General features: G+C 36.6%; 1 protein-coding gene across 4 annotated transcripts in view; it reads left to right on the top strand.

The window, feature by feature from the left end:
* ntrk3 (neurotrophic receptor tyrosine kinase 3) overlaps positions 1-22,349 on the top strand; it is a 347,933-nt gene that overhangs the window by 141,261 nt on the left and 184,323 nt on the right. For all 4 annotated transcript variants that reach the window (XM_031899231.1, XM_004912649.4, XM_031899232.1 and 1 more), the window contains one exon: positions 10,069-10,137. In XM_031899231.1, the coding sequence (XP_031755091.1) occupies positions 10,069-10,137 (69 nt within the window). The remainder of the gene's footprint in view (positions 1-10,068; positions 10,138-22,349) is intronic.

Below are 22,349 nucleotides of genomic sequence, written 5' to 3' on the forward strand. Positions count from 1 at the left end.
TGGGATTTAATGGATGGTAAAATTAACTGCATAATGAGGTTTTTATCTCTGCAACAACATATACATTGCCCTACATTGTTAGAGAATTACTTTTCCACTATGCTACACTGTTCTACATAGAACAAATCTTACCATCTAGATATCTTTCTCCCAGTTGCTCAGATCAGAAATTTTTCAATTTGGTTAACCAAAACCATTTTTCATGAATTAGGCACTGTTGTGAATGCGACTGTCTCCCCAGAGGGCAAAGAAGCAGAAGACATGGAATGCAAAGGGCAGATTAAGGATATCTATTGGGAGCATTTTGTTCTACTTTCAGAACAGACCACATGGAGATGTTCTAGCATACATTAGTGAAAAATTTGGCTTTGAAAACATGAAGATGCAAAAAACGTTGCACTTCCCTAGTGACTAGTTTATGCTACCTGCTAATTAGTACCATACACATTGCCCTACTTTTTAGAAACAACTGTTCTTTATAGAATAAAACATCTTAATATCCTTTCTCTCAGTTGCTCAGGCTGGAAATTCTCCAATGAGATGATTATAACCATTTTCCTTGAATTATCCGCTGTAGTGAATGCAGCTGTCCGGAGTAAAAAAAAAAACAGCAAATCTGGAAGGGGTTAATTATAGATGTCTGATGGGAGTGTTTTTTTTCTTGCAATGTAACAGACCTATACAGAAATTCTAGCACAGATTTCCAAAAAGTTAATGTCTAGCTAAAAAGCAAAAGTACTGGTGACCAGTATAGGCTACCTGCTAATGCGTTGCTTCAGTGGGCTAGACATGTAACAAATGATGAGCCTCATCACATATTCCCAAATAGTGCATTTCAAGTGCAGTCCATTGTGTTGCTTGGCCTGTTTCCTCATTCCAGTATATTATATTCTGCCTTATATACTATATATATCTTCTTATGCACATCCTTCACTTATATAGAATATAAAACATATCCACGGACTGCAACAAGAAGTATATTTCCCATTCTTGCTTGGTCTCAGAGGAATGAATTATGGACCTCATACAGGATGATATAAGAACAAATAAAGTTCTGGCTTATGTATCAGTCATAGTTTCAGTAACTGTGTTTTATGGTTCAGTGAATTTCCCCGCTCATTACCATAATAACTTGGCAACTTCTTTCCACTCTATCGTAAAGGATATAAACAGTCTTGTTATATAGAGCAATAAGGGGAAGAGTTATGCTATAGCATGGCCACTGAATACAGAAAACTTTATACTGTGCATTTCCATATTTTTAATTACATCTATGATTATAAATTGTCAGTTTAGAGGAACATGCTAGTTAATACATCAAACAATAAAATTCACTTTTGGCATTTTCAGTAATGTTTAATAATATGATTTACTTAAAGGTCAATTCACATTCATCTATCATTGCTGTTACACATGTCAGCATTATATATTTAATTTTTTTATAAAACAAATCCCTGTAAATATCATATTGCTTTGTCGGAATTATAGTCATTCAGGATATACAAAGCAGGAACAGTAGGGGACCACCGGGTACAAAAAAGCCTTCTACTTACTCATTGCCTCCTTGCACCTGTGTGAGCTGCTTTTAGTAAAAGACACAAAGCATTACTTACATCTGCCTAGGGAAAAAGCACATTCTTATGTGTGAATAGCATCTAATGGCTTTGTTATTTTAGGGCCTTTCTCTTAGTACAGGCATGGGACCTGTTATAGACCTGTTACAGAATGGTAGGGACCTGAGGTTTTCCGTATAAGGAGGTCTTATTTCTGGTCTTTGTCCCGTTTCTCTTTGCTGGAAAATTCGCAAACCTTTCAAAAGATTCGCAAAATGCCAAAAAATTCATGAAACGAAGAAAATGTTGAGCCCTTCAAACGAAAATTGTTGCGCATGTAATTTTTTTCCACATGCCATATTTTACGCACGTGACAATTTTTTTTGAAGCGGGCGACATTTTTTTGTTGTGCACAACAATCATTTTGATGTGAGCGCCCATCACTAATCTCCATACTTAAACTAAAATTTAAAAACAAATCATTTAAACATTAATTAAACCCAATAAAATTGGTTTGCCTCTAATAAGGATTAATTATATCTTAGTTGGGATCAAGTGTGCAGTTTTATTATTACAATGATAAAGGAAATTGTTTAAAAAAAATGAAATTATTTTATTGAAATGCATTCTGTGGTAGATGGCTCTCCCATAATTCATAGCTTTCTGGATAATGGATCCCATACCTGTACTGTATGTATATTTCCAGACCCTGCACTTACTATGTATAGTTTTAAAACCAACAGGGTATCAGATTTGATAAGCCAAGTCTTTCTGAATTTTTAGGCATCTTTGCATGTTGTCCCCAATCTGCTTGTCACCCATAGTAACAACCAAGTCTCCCACTTTTCTGTCATTCCTCTGCAAGGAGAATATAAGCTATATATTAACAACCCTGAAAAGCCATCAGAATTTTGCTCTTCTAGACTGGGAGTGGTCAACATCCTCCCAGAAATAAACTCTGAAGGGTTGACACATCTATGTGTCATTATCTGACAGCTTTTTGGCACATACCAATGTCAGAAAGCAATATAAAACAATACAGATACTGGGTTATTATTATATAAAGCTATTGGCAAATTAAGTTCTCTGTCTTGGAACAAAATATTGAAATTAGATGTTAAAAATTAATTAAGTTGTCAGAGTAACATTTAGAGGAATTTTGCTATTTTTAACTGCACAAAAGAAATGCAGTGGTGGATGTGTATTCAAACATGCCAACAATATTGTGCACTGGGACTTCTCTATATGTTTTTTTTTTGTCCTACCCTAAATTCAAACAAATAGGGTGCCTCAAATCTACTGCAGATGTGCTTGCCAAGGCCATAAAATAAGCACAACATGAATGCTGTCATTCAGCTCCAGCTGCTTTTACCAGGTCCTTTCATCTCTGTGTTTCTTTTTTAATGTACATTAATGCTCGACCTTGGAAGGTGACTATTTTAATGCATTCTTTAATCGCCTTATTAATTGATTCTTAGCTGGTAAAATAAACAGCCGCAGATATACGGCTTAACTTTGAAACGTTATATTCTTAAATGCATTCCTTCTGCAGCAACCGCTCTTCCTGGGGATCTCTGTATTTTCTTTTTCCTTATTCGTTCCCTTACTTATTGTTTATCATTTTTGAATTCAATCATCAGTGAATTGGAACAGGCCCAAAGCACGTACAGAATATGTTTCACTGAACCACAAAAACACATGGCGCAGCTAGAAATGTTTGTCAGTTTCATAAAGGAAATATGAAACATGTTAAGGAAATATTACTCAAAGTACTATATAAGATGACAGATTTAAGGAGACTTTTTCTAAATAATATGCTTTTCCAATTTTTTTTTTAAAGATGGACAAAATAATATTTTCATTTACCGAGCTGACAGATAAGTAGTTAGAAAGTTAACTGTTTTTTTATTGCTGAACTGGACTGTAGTAATAATAAAATTAATAACAATTATACAAGTATTGGATCTATTATCTGGACTGGTATCTGGGGCTTTCCAGATAATGGTTTTTCCCATCATTTGGATCATGATACCCTAAGTTAAGAGGAATCCAAAAACCCGATTTTGTTGTTGAAAAGGAATATTTTTTTGCAATTTATTATGTGACAAAAGTGTGACGAATGATAAAATACACCAGCTAATATCTGTCAAGATCATGTAGAAGTCGAAAAAGTTGTGGTTTTTGCAATTTTCCTGTGACTGACTCGTGGAAATGAGTTCAGTTGTAGTTTTAAAAAAAATATAAAACCACAAATATCCAAATGTTAATAACCCCCCCCCCCTTTAAATATTACATATACCCCATTGGTTGGTTTTACCATCGATATGAATTCATGCAGCTTAGTACAAGTACAAGTCAAAAAAATTTTTTGCCTGCGGCTATTCTTTTGTTGCACGGCTATTCTTTTGTTGCACGGCTATTCTTTTGTCGCCCGCAGCTTTTATTTTGTCGCACGACTATTCTTTTGATGCCCGCGACTATTCTTTTGACACGGGTGACAATTTTTGGATGCGCAGCGAATTTTTCTGCTGCAAATTTTTTCATCCTTTTCGTGGAACAATCCGCCAATGGTGAAACGCGGAAATTCGCCGCGAATCCATGCCTGGTGAAACATTTTGCCCATCACTAAAAACCACTACTAGTTCTACTTACAGCTCTATTCCTTGTACAACCTAGCAAACAAACACTACTCAGGGCTACCCCAGTGCTCCCCTTATAGTAAATTAAATAATAAATTAGGTTTAAGAAAGGGAATCTAAAAGTTATATCCCACTGATAGGTCCCGAATCAGCATATGAATAAACAGCAGAAATTTCAGTGGAATAAAAACAACAACATTTATTGGCTCAAATTAACAAATCAACAAAAAACTAACATATAAAGCATACTATACCAAACAATGGATAGGTGCATCCCAGTGCCTGATGGCATAGGAGAGTGGGTACCATGAGGCACTTGGATGCACCTATCCATTGTTTGGTATAGTATGCTTTATATGTTAGTTTTTTGTTGATTTGTTAATTTGAGCCAATAAATTTTGTTGTTTTTATTCCACTGAAATTTCTGCTGTTTACTCCCCTTATAGTACCCTGTCCTTTTTGTGTGTGGTCTATTGGTAAACTATTACGGTCTACATAATTTATAAGCCCTTGTGTAAATCTTCTTTACTTGCTTTTGCATGGAACAAATCTAACTTAGCCACAAAAAAGCACTGGCACTCAAAGCTGCAAAAAAGGGACAAACCCTATAAAAATCTTTAATGCGGAGGTGCAACGTTTCGGGGCACAACAACCCCTTTATCAAGCTTGATAAAGGGGTTGTTGTGCCCCGAAACGTTGCACCTCCGCATTAAAGATTTTTATAGGGTTTGTCCCTTTTTTGCAGCTTTGAGTGCCAGTGCTTTTTTGTGGCTATTGGAATTGGGAGGGTGCCGATCCCTCCAAGCAGTGTGCACCGAGCAAAAAAATTTTTGGAGAGCTAGGGTGTGCGGGTAGGATCTTTTGTTCTTCTCTGACAAATCTAACTTAGGCAATAAAATAATGAGCTAAGAAACTGAAATTAGAACAGTAGAATACATATAAAAATTGCGTCTCCTTTCCTCCATCTTGTAATGAAAATATCTCCAACAAATTCCCAACACCATCAAACAAAATACTACACTTAACTCTGCCAAAGCTGTCAGAGCATTTCGCATGGATGTATTTGTACATTTTTACCCTCACAATACATACATTCTGTGCATAAAATAATGTAGACATCCCTTTCATTTCTGCAAGCGTCACAGTGCATTTTGATTCTCATTCACATGGAGGTTGTTCATCATTTCATAAAGCCACAACATGCCAGTCAGCAGTCAAGGATCTCATTGCAGAAAGCAGCTTTGATCACTCTAGGTGGTACAGTATGAATGTGCAAGGAAGGCAGTAGGGTGATAAGGAGATTCCTATGCAGGCTCTTTCTGCCTTTTTGTATATAGGTTGTTGATGCCCTTTGTGTTCTTTATTCAATTGCTGAAACATCTGATACCAGGCACTTGCAGAGAACAGTGAATTCAAACAATGTCAGTATAACTCTTGAAGTGCAAATTTTTTATCAGCTGAGGCACAATTCATCCTAGAATATGGGATTTGAGTTAGCTAACATGCATACACTGTCATATTTAAATTCATACAGGTTACATACTAAAAATACCCATTACTGCTTTTATGCGTCTAAAGGACAAGGAAATCCTGATTTACTTAATTACTCCCCTGGACAGTTTTCCTTGGTGCTAGAAGTGATGCATGTCCCATGGATGATACATGCGCATAATAAGGTGGCAGTAAATTGATTATGACAATACAAATGCATGTTTTAATGCAAATTAATTCTTTAAGAAGAACTAAAGCTAAAATGCATATGGCTAGAAAAGCTTTATTTTATGTATTCTGGAAACACTGTACGAGCCAGAGGCTCATCAGCTCTTACTATTTGAATTATCTCTTTAAAGTTGTCTATAGTTATCTCCATCTTATGATCCTATTAGGCCATATTTTTTCTTGCTAGAGGCTTAGGCTTAGGGGTCCTTAGATTAGATAAGATCTGTCATGAAACTGATGCTACAGGGTATATGGTCTGGTGGTCCCAAACTCAGGCAGCCAACAGTAGCTCAGATAATGTTCTGTGTAGTAGAATAAAATAAGATTTGCATCTACTTGGGATATATTGGGGGTATCTTCACTTCTAAAATGCTGAGGTGGCCTTGTACTGACCCAGAATATATGGCTTTAATTGAAGGTAACACATTCCAGGCCTTGCATAAAAATATATTTGATTCAGCTGCCATATTTTTTACATTAATGTGTCACTAAAAACTCATGAATTCAAATTATGGTGTCCAAAACTCTTTGTTCCATATTTAGCGCAAAAAAAAAAAAATGCTGAAATGTGAACCTTTGTTATCTAAATGCTTGCAAGTGTATGTAGAACTCAATGGAAGATGTTCTAGGCAAAATGTTTTATTGGCCCATTGAAAATGATGAGTAGAATACAAATTGATGCAAAGTTTGTTCACTGTTTAATACAATCAAGTTTTTTTTTACATTCAAACTTTTTAATTAATAAGTAAACATTAAAGTTTGGGAAAATTCAGAGTTTCTTTGAATCAAAGGAACAGTAACACCAAAATATTCAAGTGTATAAAAGAAATTCCAATATAATGTACTGTTGCCCTGCACTGGTACAACTGGTGTGTTTGCCTCAGAAACACTACTATGGTTTATATAAAGAATGCAGCTGTGTAGCCATGGAGGCAGCCATTCAAAGGAGAAAAGGCACAGGCACTTAGCAGATAACAGATAAAACACTATTTATTCTACAGAACTTATCTGTTATCTGCTATGTAACCTGTGCCTTTTCTCCTTTTTTCCAACTTGAATAGCTGCCCCAGGGCTATACAGCAGCTTATTTATATAAACTATAGTAGTGTTACTGTAGCAAACACACAACTTTTACCAGTGCAGGGCAACAGTACATTATATGTCTTTTAAGTTAAATCTCTTTCATTTTTTGGTGTTACTGTTCCTTTAAGAAAAACCTCTTAAATTCCTCCGTTTGCATTTTGATAAATTGGCCTCGCCACTTTAAAGGGAAACTATACCCCCAAACAATGTAGGTCTCTATAAAAATATATTGCATAAACAAGCTCATATGTAAAACCCTGCTTCATCTAAATAAAGCATTTTCATAAAAATATATATATATATATTTTTAGTAGTATGTGCTATTGGGTAATCCTAAATAGAAAACTGACATTTTAAGAATTAAGGGCGCCTCCTGGAATCATAGGATTCACAGTGCACACAAACAAGCCAAGGCACACATACATGTTAGTTCACATCAGCCAATTAATGGACACAGTTCTGCCTTTTGCTCCCACACTTCTTCCTGTTACAGTTAGAGCTGCATTATTTCTGGTCAGGTGATCTCTGAGGGAGCACACAGCCCATCACTAAATGGTGGATCAAGGGAAAGGATGTAAAAGGGCAATATTTACAGAGATATATATATATATATTTATTTATTTATAGTCCAGTTTGGCGAGATTCTTTAATTGGTAAATAAACATAATTTAAACTATCTGTTGGTTAAGTATTCATTCTGGGGGTATAGTTTTCCTTTAAGACAGCAGCACTCAGGAAAACATCTACATAGACCACAGCTCTAATGTTTTAAAATATTTGGTTTCCTTGGCTTCTGCTATATGCTGATATGTAAATGAAATATATCAAGAACAAGTAAACAAAAAAGAAATTGGAACACATTTATGTTTTTATCATAACATAAATAAGCATTTACTTTCCTTACATTTCTGCAATCCGTCTGTCTGTTGTTTTAAAATCTTTCATTGTGCAAATCTACAGCTGTCAGCCTTTTGATTTTTACTGGCCATTACTCATATAGAGAAATGTATTTGCATAAGCATATGATCAGCAGCGGAAATGAGTGATCCTAAAAGAATCAGTCATTTAGGCTTCTACTTGGTGATGTCACTGATATATGGCGGATACTCCCAAGATGCCATTGGAAGCAAAACCTTGTTGTCTTGTCAAATCAAATATCAAAATTATTATGTCAATTCATCTCAATTTGTTAATACTGCAAGGTTTTCTGTTGTTTCATTATTCAGTGTGCTCAGTTGGAGCTAAGAATGCACATGCCCAGAGTTTTTGTTTATCAATAGGCTTACAATTAATATTAGTGTAAAGCAGCTCAGCCCTCCTTTACACCTAATTTAGGGCTCCTTTATGACTATTTTTATGTGCCCAGCATTGGTGCATTGCAAAGTACACAATTCAAACCCCCATTGAGGCAAACAAAATGGTTGCACAATAGCAATGATAAATTGCACACAAGTTGCAGTGCACACTATTAAATGGGTGCCCGATTTTACATATACAAGGATATGTTATTGATATACCTTTTTCAGAAGATGTTTTCATCATAGTCATGCCTTATGTGTTGTGTTATTTTACTACATCATCTATTTACCAGATGGTGTCTTAGGGGCACATTTACTAACCCACGAATCCGAATCTGAATTGGAAAAATTCCGATTGGAAAACAAACATTTTGCGACTTTTTCGTATTTTTGCGATTTTTTTCGTCGCCTTTACGACTTTTCGGAAATTGTCGCGACTTTTTCGTTACCAATACGATTTGCGCAAAAAAACTCGAGTTTTTCGTAGCCATTACGATTCGCTTGTATCTTGTTGCGACTTTTTCGTATTGAGCGCTCGTAAGTGGCTCCAACCTGGCCCAAGAAAAGTCACCATACTGAAGCTTGAATGAATCCGAATCTTTCGTACTCGGCACGAATGCTGTGAAAAAGTCGCGACTTTTCGCACAAGTAGTAACGCTACGAAAAAATTGCAACATTTTGCGCAACATTCGGAATGGCTATGAAAAAGTTGCGACAATTTTCCGAAAAATCGCCAAATACAGATCATTACGAAAAAAACGCAATCGGACGCATTCGGCCCGTTCGTGAGTAAGTAAATGTGCCCCTTAGTATATAATGCTCACATTGCTTTAGTACAATAAGTAAACTCAAACTAAAGCCAAAACTATTTCCAAAAACAGCATGAACAGTATGGAGACATTTGATCAACATCTCCATACTGTAAAACATAAATAATGCACTGTTTCTACTAGTGGACTGTAATGTTACGTACAGTACTTTACCAGCCCTGCAGAGCTTCTGGTCATATTACTGAAATCCCGAGTAACTCTGTTTCTCCCTCATCTTGCCTGCTGTGCCCTAGGTCACAATGGCCAAATGCATAAGTTCATTCATGTGTGAGAGTCAATCTGTCAATTGCCACCACTTATTCATGTCAGGCCATCTCTGTGTTGGTGATTTGGAAGCATATGTACGACAATTTTTATAAAATTGTTATCTTACCATTAGTTTCAGGTTTTAAAAGGACAGCAAGTTTAATCTGGCAAAGCAGCTGGAGAAAATAATAATTATACCTAACTTTTACTAACTACATTTTCCACCTTACCACCTGGACCACTGCATTTATTCTAAAGATGACATCTAACAATCAAATATTTCTTTGTGGACCCCTACTAAATTCTGGTCCCAATTAAAACTCTTATTCCAACACTTTTATACTCCAATTGACATACTTTTGCTACAGTACTACAGCACTCCCACTATATTTTTGAATATGCATAAATTGCTTGAAAACCTGTGCCCTACAGGAACATATTCAAATCATTCTGTACTAGGATGTATTGTGCCCAAGGGAATAAAAACACACAGAATTATTTAGCACAGGTCTGTCTTATTAATTAATTAGTTATGTGTACATCTTGTATCTTTACAACGTATGACAAAACTGCTAAGCTTGTAATTTTCATTTCACATTCCAGTTCTCCTAGCAATGTATATTACAATTATTTACACTGTTAAACACATAAAGTTGACAATGTTGGTTAATACATCATATGTTTTTTCTTCTGTTTACAGAAACCTTTCTGGAAATCGACTCACATCCTTATCATGGCAACTCTTTCAAAATCTGGAGCTTGTAGATTTGTAAGTCTGCATTAATATATACTCCCTGCATCAAGTCTTCTTCTCCTTTTTGATTTTGCAAATCAATAAAAATGGGAATATTAACTGCTAAATGATTTTACTTAGTAGGTGAAATGAGTTCTTGACATCTTAACGATAAATAAATTAGGCTAATGTGAAAAATAGTGAAGTGGTGGAGCAATTATGGTGCAATGTGTTTGCTCTGTATGTATGAAAGGGAAAACATCCATAGAAATAAACATCATGGCTTTCAATTTATAAATATGGAATGATTACTTTGAACCTGAATTGCTCCATCTCAGGATTGCTATACAGTATATTCTCTATGGCTTGTTTATATTGTTTCTCTGAATATACACTAAATGGGGTATTATTTCATTAAAGTGGATAATTAATGCACATGGCAGTTTCAAAAATGCATATTTACAGGAAAATATTGATGAATATTGATGTGTTGATAGGGCAGGTTTAAAAATCCAGTCAGGAATAGGAGTGCATTGGCTCATTAATGCAGTTCTCGCTCCTATGGCCTGAATTCTGTCAATGTGATCCGATCGTTTGGCCCGAGGGCCAAGCGATCGGCTAAATCTGATATCACCCACCTTAAGGAAAAGATCCGTTTGTTTAGTGACTTCATCAAATGGGAGGATCTTTCAGTGTCCAGCTTTACACAGAAATTGCCCATGGTGTGTGTCTTGCCTTATAGGGGCTTATGCATCACTATTGTTTATTCAAAAGTTAAGCGAAAGCTAGGAAGTCACCCAGGAAGCCAGCAACTTTCAGTGGGGTAAAGATAAACATATTAACTGTTAATGTAAAACAAGTGGCATTGTAATCTCACTTATAAAAGATAATAGTATGCAGTTGCAGAAATATGTGTTAATAAGGCAGGTTTCCTGTCAGTTACACATGCAATAGTCATTCTCCTTAGAGGTACTACTTAAATTTGCATTTCCTTGAAACTTATACACTTTACATTCCACAGTGCTAATCCTGAAAACTATATCAGTTTTAAATTACCTATAAAAATGGAGCTGACAAGCTTAGCATAATATTGTAGATTTGTTTCCTGTCTGTGAAATATTCATTACATGTCTCACTGCTCTAGGGACATGTATTGAAAAGACAAGCGCTCTAGCCATTCATTGCCTTGCCGTACAATGCAAACCCATCTGTCACTAAGCCAGTTAACTACCTGAAATTTTAGAGATCCCCTGAGAAGCATCTTATAACCTCTTTGAGATATGTAGACCTCTATGACAGGAAAATAAGGGCTGTTGAATACAGCACCCTGAATTATTGATAAAGTGTTGAACACTTATTTCAGAGCATAATTGCACGTTAAATCAATTCCATATTTTACAAGAAGGCCCAAGCTTTTTCTTTTTTACAAGCTGCACTATGCCTTGAACAAGCAAGAAAATTCCACAGTTTTTCCTAAAAAATGAAATTAAACTGAACCATTATACTCAGTTCAAACACAGAAATTACCCCCTGCAAACATGCTTGCTTGCCTATGAGGCTAGTTAAATCCATGTACATAGTCTGACACCGTAGAAAGACAGCAACTACAAATTAATCATTTTGGGTTTCATTTACTTCCGATTTGTCAGAAAAGTTGCCAGATTACATTTTTTTCCAGCTGATTTATGGTTCTAACAACAATATCTCTTTATGCTGACACATTAGTCTTATAGCAGAAAATCTGATAAATATAACAGCATTTTATCCTAAAAAAAATCAATGGTAAGTGTTGTTATGCCAAAACAATCACCACTTCTGCAACTAATCAACCCTCCTTGCCTTAATCAATATGACCTCTAAATTATGGAAAAAAAAGCCGGCAAGCTTCAATGCCTTTCCAAAAGGAACATTAATTCCACTTCAGAAGACTTGGATAGATTAATCAGGACAGTGACTCCCCGGGTCTACTCACAGTGGGAAAAAACTTTAACGGTAATGACAGTAGTAAAACACCTGAGGAAGAGGCATTAGCGCAGCACACACAAGAAAAGACAAGATAAGCCCCAGAAGTGCAAGGACTGACAAAGCCATTCTCCAGCAGTTAATAGAAGACTTCAAGGCCTAATGTGGGCTGCAGAGCAAAATAGCTGACCCAAGCGACCTTGTGAAACACAGTTATGGTTTGTGAATCAGAAGGGAATTACATATTCTGAATTCAAATCTTACTGCAAGCTATCTAAAGCAAGGTTTTGTAAATATGTAAATGATCTTTGTTTTTTTTTTTTAATTGTCTTTGTATGTCAACACTTTTAATTAGTTATTACATAAGTGACTTTAGGGAAAAGCAAATAAAAGTTATTTTTAAATCCCCATTAATAAAAGTAGTTATGAATTATAATAAAAAAAAACATGTGGTTGCAAGTGAGGGTTATAAAATGCATTGATGCTAATGTTTAATAACAGATTGCAAGCTTTTATGGTCAGGGCCCTTTGACTTCATGTTTCAGTATATTGTTGTTCCATCGTTTGTCGTCATTTTATGTGTTCTTCCTACATCATTGTTCAGCTCTCAGCTATATATTGGCACTTTATCAATGAAAATTATAATAGTTTACCTATCACTGAAAAAAAGACTTGGTACCATTAGATATTCATGAGGGGTTATTCACCGAGGGACAGTGGATAAACTGCAAAAGCTGCAACAATGTACTATGTATTCTGTACTTTGCAGCCTGCCTTGTGCATAGAAGATTTGCTCTAATATAGATGGCTCCCCCTTCCCCATCTCTTAACTTGCTCATCATTCAGACACTAGGGTTAGGGAACATTGGTTCTGGGCCCCTTCCACTTTCATCCAGGGTGTACATAAACGACTTTCAGTCAGTTCTGTGCATCATACCTGACAGTATCCAAAGAATAATTGCCTTAGGGGCCTATTTATAAAGCTAAAATAATTATGCATGGAAAACAGTACAAATGGTGGTGTAAATTTCATAATTATAAAGTGATATTTCTTCCTTTATGCATGATTTTATACTGTACATTGAGATCCTAGAAATGATCAATTAAAACAGGGATACTTAACCTACGGATTGGAACCCAAAAATGGGTTCCTGTGCTGTTCAGGGTGGGTCACACTGATATTCCTAAATAGTGAAATTACCTCCTACAAACCTAATTTTTCATGTCAAGAGACTGGCAAATTGCTAATGTGGTGCTGCTATTCAAAACTCTAGGCCTGTTAGTTTGACATCAGTGGTAGGAAAGCTTTTTGAAGAGAAAATAAGGCATAGAATGTTTGAAAACATAGCAAATTACATATGAGTTTGTTTCAGCGTGATTTTATGTGTAACAGATCTTGCCAGACTAATTAATTGAGGAGGAACCTCAACTCTGGAATGGCAGTGGATGGCATCTACTTGGACTTTGCTAAAGCACTAAAGCATTTGATACAGTCCTGCACAGAAAGTTAATATTAAAATTGAGAAACATTGGCCTGGAAAATAATATTTGGATAGAGAACTGGCTGAAGGATAGATTACAAAGAGTGGTGGTAAATGGAACATTTTATAATTGGCCCAGTGTTGTTAGTGGAGTACCACAGCGATCTGTCCTTGGAATACTGTCAGTTAATAGACCTTCTCCAGCAGAATCCTGCATTGAAATCTTTTTTTTTTCAAAAAAACAATTTTTTTTTATATTTAATTATGAAATTAAATTAATAGTAAATCCAAGTCCAGCTTGGGACTCCTCCAGTTACATGGGAGTAGGAGAAACAATAGGTTACCTGAAAGCAGCTTAAATGTGCAGCGCTGGCTCCTTCTGAAAGCTCAGACACAGGCACAATGCACTGAGATAGCGCCTACACACCAATATTACAGCTAAAAAAATACATTTGTTTGTTCAAGAATAAAATTTGTAAATTCAGAGTGAATTATATGCTATGTAAACAGTATAAAAATAAAATGTATACAGTATAAACAGTAAGGGGGTTTCACTTTTCCCAAAAAACGATCGGCACACCAAAGGCCACCCTTTTAGATTAATGGAACAAAATTTTCATTTGAAGCAGTGTAGGGGTTTTTTCATGGCGAGGGCAGTGAGGTTGGGGAATGTCCTTCCAAGTGACGTGGCAGATTCTGATGTCTTTAAGAGCTTGGACGATTTCTTGAACAAGCATAGTATCCAAGGCTATTGTGATACTAAAATCTACAGTTAGTATTGATGTTGGTATATATAGTTTATGTATGCTAACTATGTAATTATGTTAATTAGTGTGCCCAGACATACAAGGCTTAAAAACTGCAATAAAAAGAACTAGTTGTAGTATAATCTTGTTTTTATGCTATGCAAACACCCTAATTTATGCCTTTATTGTACACCACCTCAGACCTGGTATAACCCAAAATATTAGTCAACAAGATTCCTGATTAAAAAGCTTTGTAAAAAACAGCATTAAAAGAGTCAAGGGGAAATGCAGGTTTTTATACAACATCTACTTTGTTTTTTTTACATCAGAATTTTACTATAAGCTTGGCAATTGCCTTAATAATAACTAGTGTTTAAATATTTGTACGTATGGTGTACTTAGTCCTTTATAACATGTTTATAGAGAGGTACTTCTCTACCAGAAAATTACACACTTCCTCTTATATGTTTCACTTAATATGGGTTACTGTGCATGTGTGTGAGTGTGATACATTTTTTGAGAGTTTGTAGTGGTTTCCTATTGATACTGGAGCCATGTTTAAACTCCTCTGTTCAGATTTTGATTTACTTATATCCCTCAGTAACAATTTTTTCTTCTATGCAATTTAGAGCACAATCAAAAATTTTTTTCCCACAATGAAGAGTTTCCCCAGAATTCAAGCATCGCTGCAGTTGCAAGGGGACAATGCACTTGGCGCAATGTTCTGCTAAAGTTGCCACAATTGTGTGCGCATTTAGTCACAAAGCAATCATGTAGAAGTCCATCTGCCCTCATATCCACTGTATGTCATGAGTCAGATTCTTTAAGTGCAAGTGTGCTACTCCTATTGACGCTGGGTGTGAAGGGAATCCTGGAGCTACTGCCTACTCAGGAGGTGGTAGTTACTTCAGGGTTCACTTGAAACAATAGTGGCAGCAGGACTTGATTCCAATGGAAGGCAGGAAGGACTGAGCGGCACCAACTGCAATTATACAGAAGTGCAAGGAGTGCATTTATTGAACATACCTTAATTAAAGTGGTTAAAGGTGCAAATGGCAGAACAAAGCAAGAATGAAGTCATAATTTCATATAAAAGATGCTTTGTATACTTATTTCATTTCCCTTATGGCTCTTTCCTTGTTTTACATCTTGCACCTGTACTAAAGTTGTGTCTAATTCTCTAGGTAATATGTTCAACAGCAAAACATATACATAAAACAGCCATAGAGGAAGCATAAAACCATTAAGCATTTTCTATTTTGGAATGAAAGATGCTGAAGTTGTCTTCAGGGATGCCAGTTAATCTACAATAACTTTATTTGCTGACTAAAACACACTCATTAAGCATATGGAGCAAACTAACGTAAGTGTGTTTTATTAGGGTTGGAAAAATGAGATCTCTTTAGAAAACATACCTATCCATTAGAAAAGAAAAACAACAATACACCATCTTTAGTGAAATGGTTAATTTGGGGATCCAACCATATTGCCATCCCAAACACCCCTACCTGTTTCACGAACAAACACACACGGCTCTTTTCATTTTACACATTTCCATCATGTTACATTTACAGTCAATCTTACATCAACCTTCACACTATGTTTTTTCCGTACTGTTAATTTTCAAGTTTCACTTGAGGATAACTAGAGAGATTGATGCTGAGGTGCACAAGGGAGCATGATGGAAATGGGAATTTTGCTGTTTAAATTAGGTGTCATGATATTGAAGCTCCTTTTCTAAAGAGAACTCTGCCACGTGCCTTTTCTAACAGAGATACAGACAATGTATCACACTTACACTTTACAACTGGGGCTCTGTCATTTTGCATCTGATTCCCATTAGAATGGGGCAAATCATTTTCTAAAAATAACCCTGAATATTACATTTTATCGGGACATTAGTACATGAAATCAAGCTAAAGCAGGGTATGTTGCTGTTTTTACAATGTTTATTTTATATTTATATAGTGCTGACATAGTAGGGTTCAGTGTGCTAAGTGCAATTTTGGATGCAAACTGCCCTGTTTCTTACCTATAATACAGTGCTTTCTTTATAATTCAAGCATTATTGCAGCCACACTCAAAGTTTCATCAAACAGATGTAATTTCTGTTGTGCAAGTGTCCTTCACTTCAATGCTGCATTTACTGTATGTCTGATTTACTGGTCGCAAGTCTGGTGTGCCAATCAACACACTGGAACAGATTTAACACCATATGAGCTACTGTATCTTACTACAACTGCATAACAGTTTCTATATAATCTATAACACAACTGGTGTGCTGTATATATAAAATAAACCCCACATCATTTATATCATTCACCCCATATCATTCATATCATTCACATCATTTCCCTATTTACTGTACATAGTAGGTGAGTCCAATTCTATCACAATATAACATATGCATATACAAATGTATGTTTATTAAATTCAAGATAAAATCAACCCTTAAAAAGCATGCTGCAATATAAGGCATTGGCTAGGGGATCCATGTCGTAATGCATATGCTCCCATATGTTATAAAAGGCACTAAGATTGCCCAGGTACAATCAGGCCTGGATTTGTGGTGAGGCCACAAAGGCCCGGGCCTAGGGTGGCAGAAATTTAGAGGCGGCATGCCGCCCCGCCGCAACAAAAATTTGACATTTTGCTCCCATACGGAGAAATGGGGACTTCTCCCCACTGCTCCGTATAGGAGTTAAATGCCCGAGCATGCGCGCTTGCGTCAGTGCGGGGGAGGAGTTTTGTTTGCGCATGCGCAGGGCGTGCGAATGGGGGGCGGCCTAGGGGCGGCTGGATTTGAAATCCGGCGCTGGGTACAATTACCCTTAGCAACCGATAAAATATTTTATTTTAAACAACTGAACAGTAAATACTACCTGCTAATTGATTGCTATGGGTTACTGCTCCTGGGCAAATTTAGTGCCTTTTATTGCATTTACCCCATAGTTAAATAGACTGGTAACAGTGATGTAGATCTGTAGATAGGTAGCATACACAATGAAATAGCAGACATGGATACATACAATACTATAGGGGTAATTTACCAAAAAGTATAAAAAACAGGTATAAGCCCTTTGCACCCTGACCACATACATATGCAGGTCTGTTGCACAGTAGCCATGTTTCCCAAGTGTAGGAGTCAGCTCACATAAAATATAATTTCACAGTATTAATCTTTAGTTTATATTTTTTCTCCCTCCTTTTCATGAATTTACATATGCTTCCCTAGGATTCCATTCACATACACAAATGCATGCTGACTGGTGTTTGGTTCCATTTGAGAAGATTTTGTCACAAACATATTGTTCAGTAGAAGCATTACAGTCCCTTTTTTTTTTATAAAACATAACATAACCTCATTCTTTTCAACTGTAAAATACACAGCTTTCCAACTGATTCTCCTCAATTCCCAGGGGCTGCCTCCATATGCTATGGAATACAAGCACATCGTATTGTACAAGACTTTTAAATAACATAAACAGAAGTACATGTGACATTCTGCAATTACTTGTCAGCCTTCTGTATCTCTTATGCAGCTGATTCCCCATCATGCTTGTTCTCTTTTGCTGGTTGGCTGCAGCCCTTTTTCCAGCTCAGTGAGAATAGAATGTAGAGTTTCTTCTGGATGGAGCCATCGTATGTCTTATGGCATTTACGTCAGAAGAAATATGAAATTCGGTCATCAGTTTTAAGGGCTGTGATGAGATAATAAGTGATAACGTGCATTTGTGCCCTATGTTAGCATTCGTTTTGAAAGTAAATGCTTATAGATAACACTGCATTGTTACTGTATATCCCATTGTCCCTCCTATATGTGCCATGCATGGTCAGCAAAATCTGATTGAAACAAAGGGTTAACGTTGGTATTATATATACCTACGTTAATACATTCGATAAATATCCCTTATACTTGCTTCACTCACTACTTACAGTAGAAGTTGTTTAACAATCAGATTCTCTTATAGTGTTAACAAAACAGAATCACACTTGCTATAAATACCTGCAGCTAACACATACATCTCAACCACTGACGTACATCGCAGTGTGGTCCGGATCTCACTCACAAGGTGTTTTAGGGTGGGCTCTTGCACTGGCACTGCATAAGTACAGTCTTTATAATGCTGAAATGCTTCTTTTTATTTAAATCAGAGATCCTTCGCAAAGGAGGGTTTCCCCTCCAGATTTTACAGTCACTTTTTCTTGATGTAGGCTGTTAAGGTTTCAAGGTAAATTATAAGTGCATAAATAAGCTGAAACAAAAAGAATTAAAGAATACCAAAATAATCAAGAAACCGGTATTTCTGAGATGAAAAAAGGCATTAAAGGGTAACTCTGGTTTCCGAAACAAGCCCCGCACTACACATACCTATCACTGTAATCTGTTCCTTCAAAATTAATGAATAAATACCAAAACAATGTATGAATAAATAGCAAAACATTTCTTCTCTTTCTGCATCATTTAAAATCCTGGCAGGGGAGGAGGGACTAAACCATTAATGTTAACTTCTTCACAGCTTACAGACAGCATGCAGGAACTACACAACCCACAATGCATTGCACTGTGATGTTCCTTATCCTACTGATATCACATGTGCAGGGAATTGTGGAATTAGTAGGATGCAGGCTGAAGGCAGACTGATGACAGTCGACTTTTGTTACATTTTATTTGAATCTCAAAGTAATCAGCCAGAGAAGCAGGAAAACTGGGGGCTGCTTATTTTCTATTTCATGTATATTGCAAAGTTCCTTGAAATAATGTTTACATTACAAAAAGCTTAAGATGTGTTTGGGTGGAGTTCCCCTTTAAGTGTGGTTGTAAATTAATTCTAAATTAAGTAGGCTTTTCATTTTGTGTTCATTTTTGCATGTAATATTGTTGCATACAGCATACATGGTTTCCATACAACACATACTGTATGTATCATTGTATCTTCTTATAATGACATGTTTCATCATTATCATTACTTATCTTTAGGCGCACAGGTGCTGATTTATTACCAACATGTGGGCTTGTGAGTAAGGCTGGGGCAGTGATATTACAATAGTCCCATCTGGAAACTCCTTTGGGCACCTACTTATTTGCAGCTGCCGCACACATGTTTCATCAACCTACAACGCCCAACCTTACCCCATTCCTTACCTATAGTATTTTGCCCAGTTTGCATGCTCGATCTCTATGCAACATAAGTTACAACAAGAATAACTACAACAAATACTCCCATAGTGCAGAACACACTGCTTAGAGATATGGGATGAAGCTATGCAAACACTTGTTGAACGTGGTGTCCCTTAACAAAACAGAATCAAATTAAGTACAGTGGTTTGAATCTCAAATTAACAAAAGCTGTACATATTCCTTTTGAACATTTAAAATCACCAACATTTCACATTTTGGGTTATTTAATATTTAAGTAGTGATATACTGTTTTTGTGCTGTTACAGTAAATTCTTGAATAAATAGGTGGGCCCCAGTGTGCAGTGCAGATTACCCAGCCGTGCATTATGTTTACAGAAGTTAAAAATGATTACCAGATTCATTTGTAAATATGGGGCTTAGGGCTCTGGCACGCTAGGAGATTTGTCACCTGCGTTTTTCCCCCCCTGGCGCTTTGGCGACAAGTCGCCACGACAATACACACAAAGAGATTTCATGCGAGTTGAGCTCCAGGCGATCTGCTACCCATGGTACACTCAACAGTTAACCCCCCCTCATGTTTACTCAAGTCGCTCAGAAAAGGGTCTGTGTGCGATTTGAAACAGCAACGACTTGAAGTAGCCTCGTATGTTTTGACGCTGGCGATTTCCATTGGTTTAGCATTGGCGTCTTGTCGCTCGTCTTGTCGCCAAATCTCTCTTAAAAATCGCCGCCGACAAATCTCCTCGTGTGCCAGATAGAATACTGTAACATTCATATGTCTTATGATTAGAGATGTAGCGAACTGTTCGCCGGCGAACTAATTCGCACGAACATCCGGTGTTCGCGAGTTCGGAAGTTCACGAACTTTTTGCGTATGTTCGCAATTTGGGTTCACGTGGCGTTTTTCCGCTGCGTTTTTTCTCGGCCTAAAAACGCCGCACAAGCCACACATGGCGTTTTTCAGCAAATCCCGTTTCCATGGTGCTAATAGTGCGAAATAGCAAAAAACGCCGCGTATTTCCGCTAGATACATTTTTGCCCTTGATCCCCCTCCTGCATGCCACTGTCCAGGTCGTGGCACCCTTTAAACAACTTTAAAATCAGTTTTCTGGCCAGAAATGGCTTTTCTAGGTTTTAAAGTTCGCCTTCCCATTGAAGTCTATGGGGTTCGCAAAGTTCGCAAATATTTGCGCTTTTTGGCGTAAGTTCACGAACGCGTTCGTGAACTTTTTTTTTGAGGTTCGCTACATCCCTACTTATGATATCTGTGATCACAGTTATTAGAATGAACATATCCATTGGCTGCACCGCTATATAGAAGATCAGTGTTATAAAATATACGCATCCCTTCCGAACTTCTGCTCCTCTGAGATCCTAAAAGAATGAATTTGAGGCCACTGACATCTAATGCATTGTCTGTTTGCCAGTTTCATAGTTTGCTGTGTTTGCATAAAAATTCTGCAAGCCGAAAAATGAATACATTATTTACCCCTCAACGGATTTGGAATTTTGTCAACTCTTGTCACAGATTTTAATCTTGTAAGGAGTGTTAAATAGTGTACAGCTCTGCTTTTTAAACCTGCCAACTTTATGATTTTGAAAAGTCAAACCCCATATGTAATAAAATGCATTTCGCCCAGTAGCAGTAACCCACAGCAACCAGTAAATGCTACCTTCTGATTGGTTGCTATGGGCTACTGCACCTGGGCAAACTTAGTGCCTTTTATTACATTACCTCCTATGCATTCCATTGTTCATCCTTTATTGTTGTTGATGCAACAATTACAAGCGATAAATCTTCTACACAATTCTGCCTTGGCCTTACGGTATTATATTCTTTAAAGAAACAGTGTCTAAGCAATTTATCTTGCAACATTTGTGTCCATTATAGACTGCAATTAAACAAGTACTTGACCTCTTTGGTGCTGTGTAAAACTTACCGTGCATATTGGCAATAGGGCACTGTGTTGTTTGGGGTAGCTATAAACTACAACAATAAAAGGAATAGGTGCTGCACACAACCCTTATATTTGTGGGTGCTTAAGCCATTTATTAAGTCACAAGCAATTCTGCATTTCGGGGAGCATTTCGGGGAGTCTCTGCCTCCCTTCATCAGGATGCAGAGTGTGAATGCGATACACAATAAATAGAAATGCAGTGACAAACCATCATTGGATGTTAATGCTAATCATGATATAGAGTAATAATTGAGTAAAATAATACATTACTTATTCTAAACATCTGCTCTCTGGAAAAAAATTAGGAAAAATACATTATATGAATATGAAAATTGCATATGCAGATTGGTCCTGTAGTCTTAATAGCACCAAATGTTTTCTTGCATGATATAGCCAGCTTTTATACAACCTCAGGAAACTATTGGTTGGGTCCTAAATAGAGTAAGAATAAAGGGCTAAATTTAGGGTCTTGACACTTTTGCCTTGAAAGGGTAAGATATGCAACAAGCAAATATTTGAACTCTAGTATTAAAAACCAATCACAACTGATCATACAGAAACTTTCTGCATAATGTCTTTTATACAGTATACTGCAATTTATAGTCCTACATGTTCCTTCTTCCTTCATCTATCTCCTTGCCCACACTGAATGGTTTGCCTCAAGCACTATTCCAGTTGGTAAAGATGAATATTCTCAAAGAAACGCATCACTTCCCATAAACATAACCCAAAATAGGCGTGTGGTATGGCACATAAATAAATAATCAAGCTAATGTATAAATAATCTATAGTATACAAAATGCAGCAGGTTTGTGGTGTTAAATGGATCCAGTAAAAGGCGGAAGAGAATTTGTGCTTTAACCCTCCCATGTGTCTTTCGATTAAGACAAGTTACATCATTGGCACTAATGCAGGTTGTTAGTAAATTTAGCTCTTAAGCACACAGGTCTTCCATTAT

Source organism: Xenopus tropicalis, chromosome 3 (genome assembly GCF_000004195.4).
Source record: "Xenopus tropicalis strain Nigerian chromosome 3, UCB_Xtro_10.0, whole genome shotgun sequence".
In the NCBI taxonomy this organism is placed as follows: domain Eukaryota; kingdom Metazoa; phylum Chordata; class Amphibia; order Anura; family Pipidae; genus Xenopus; species Xenopus tropicalis.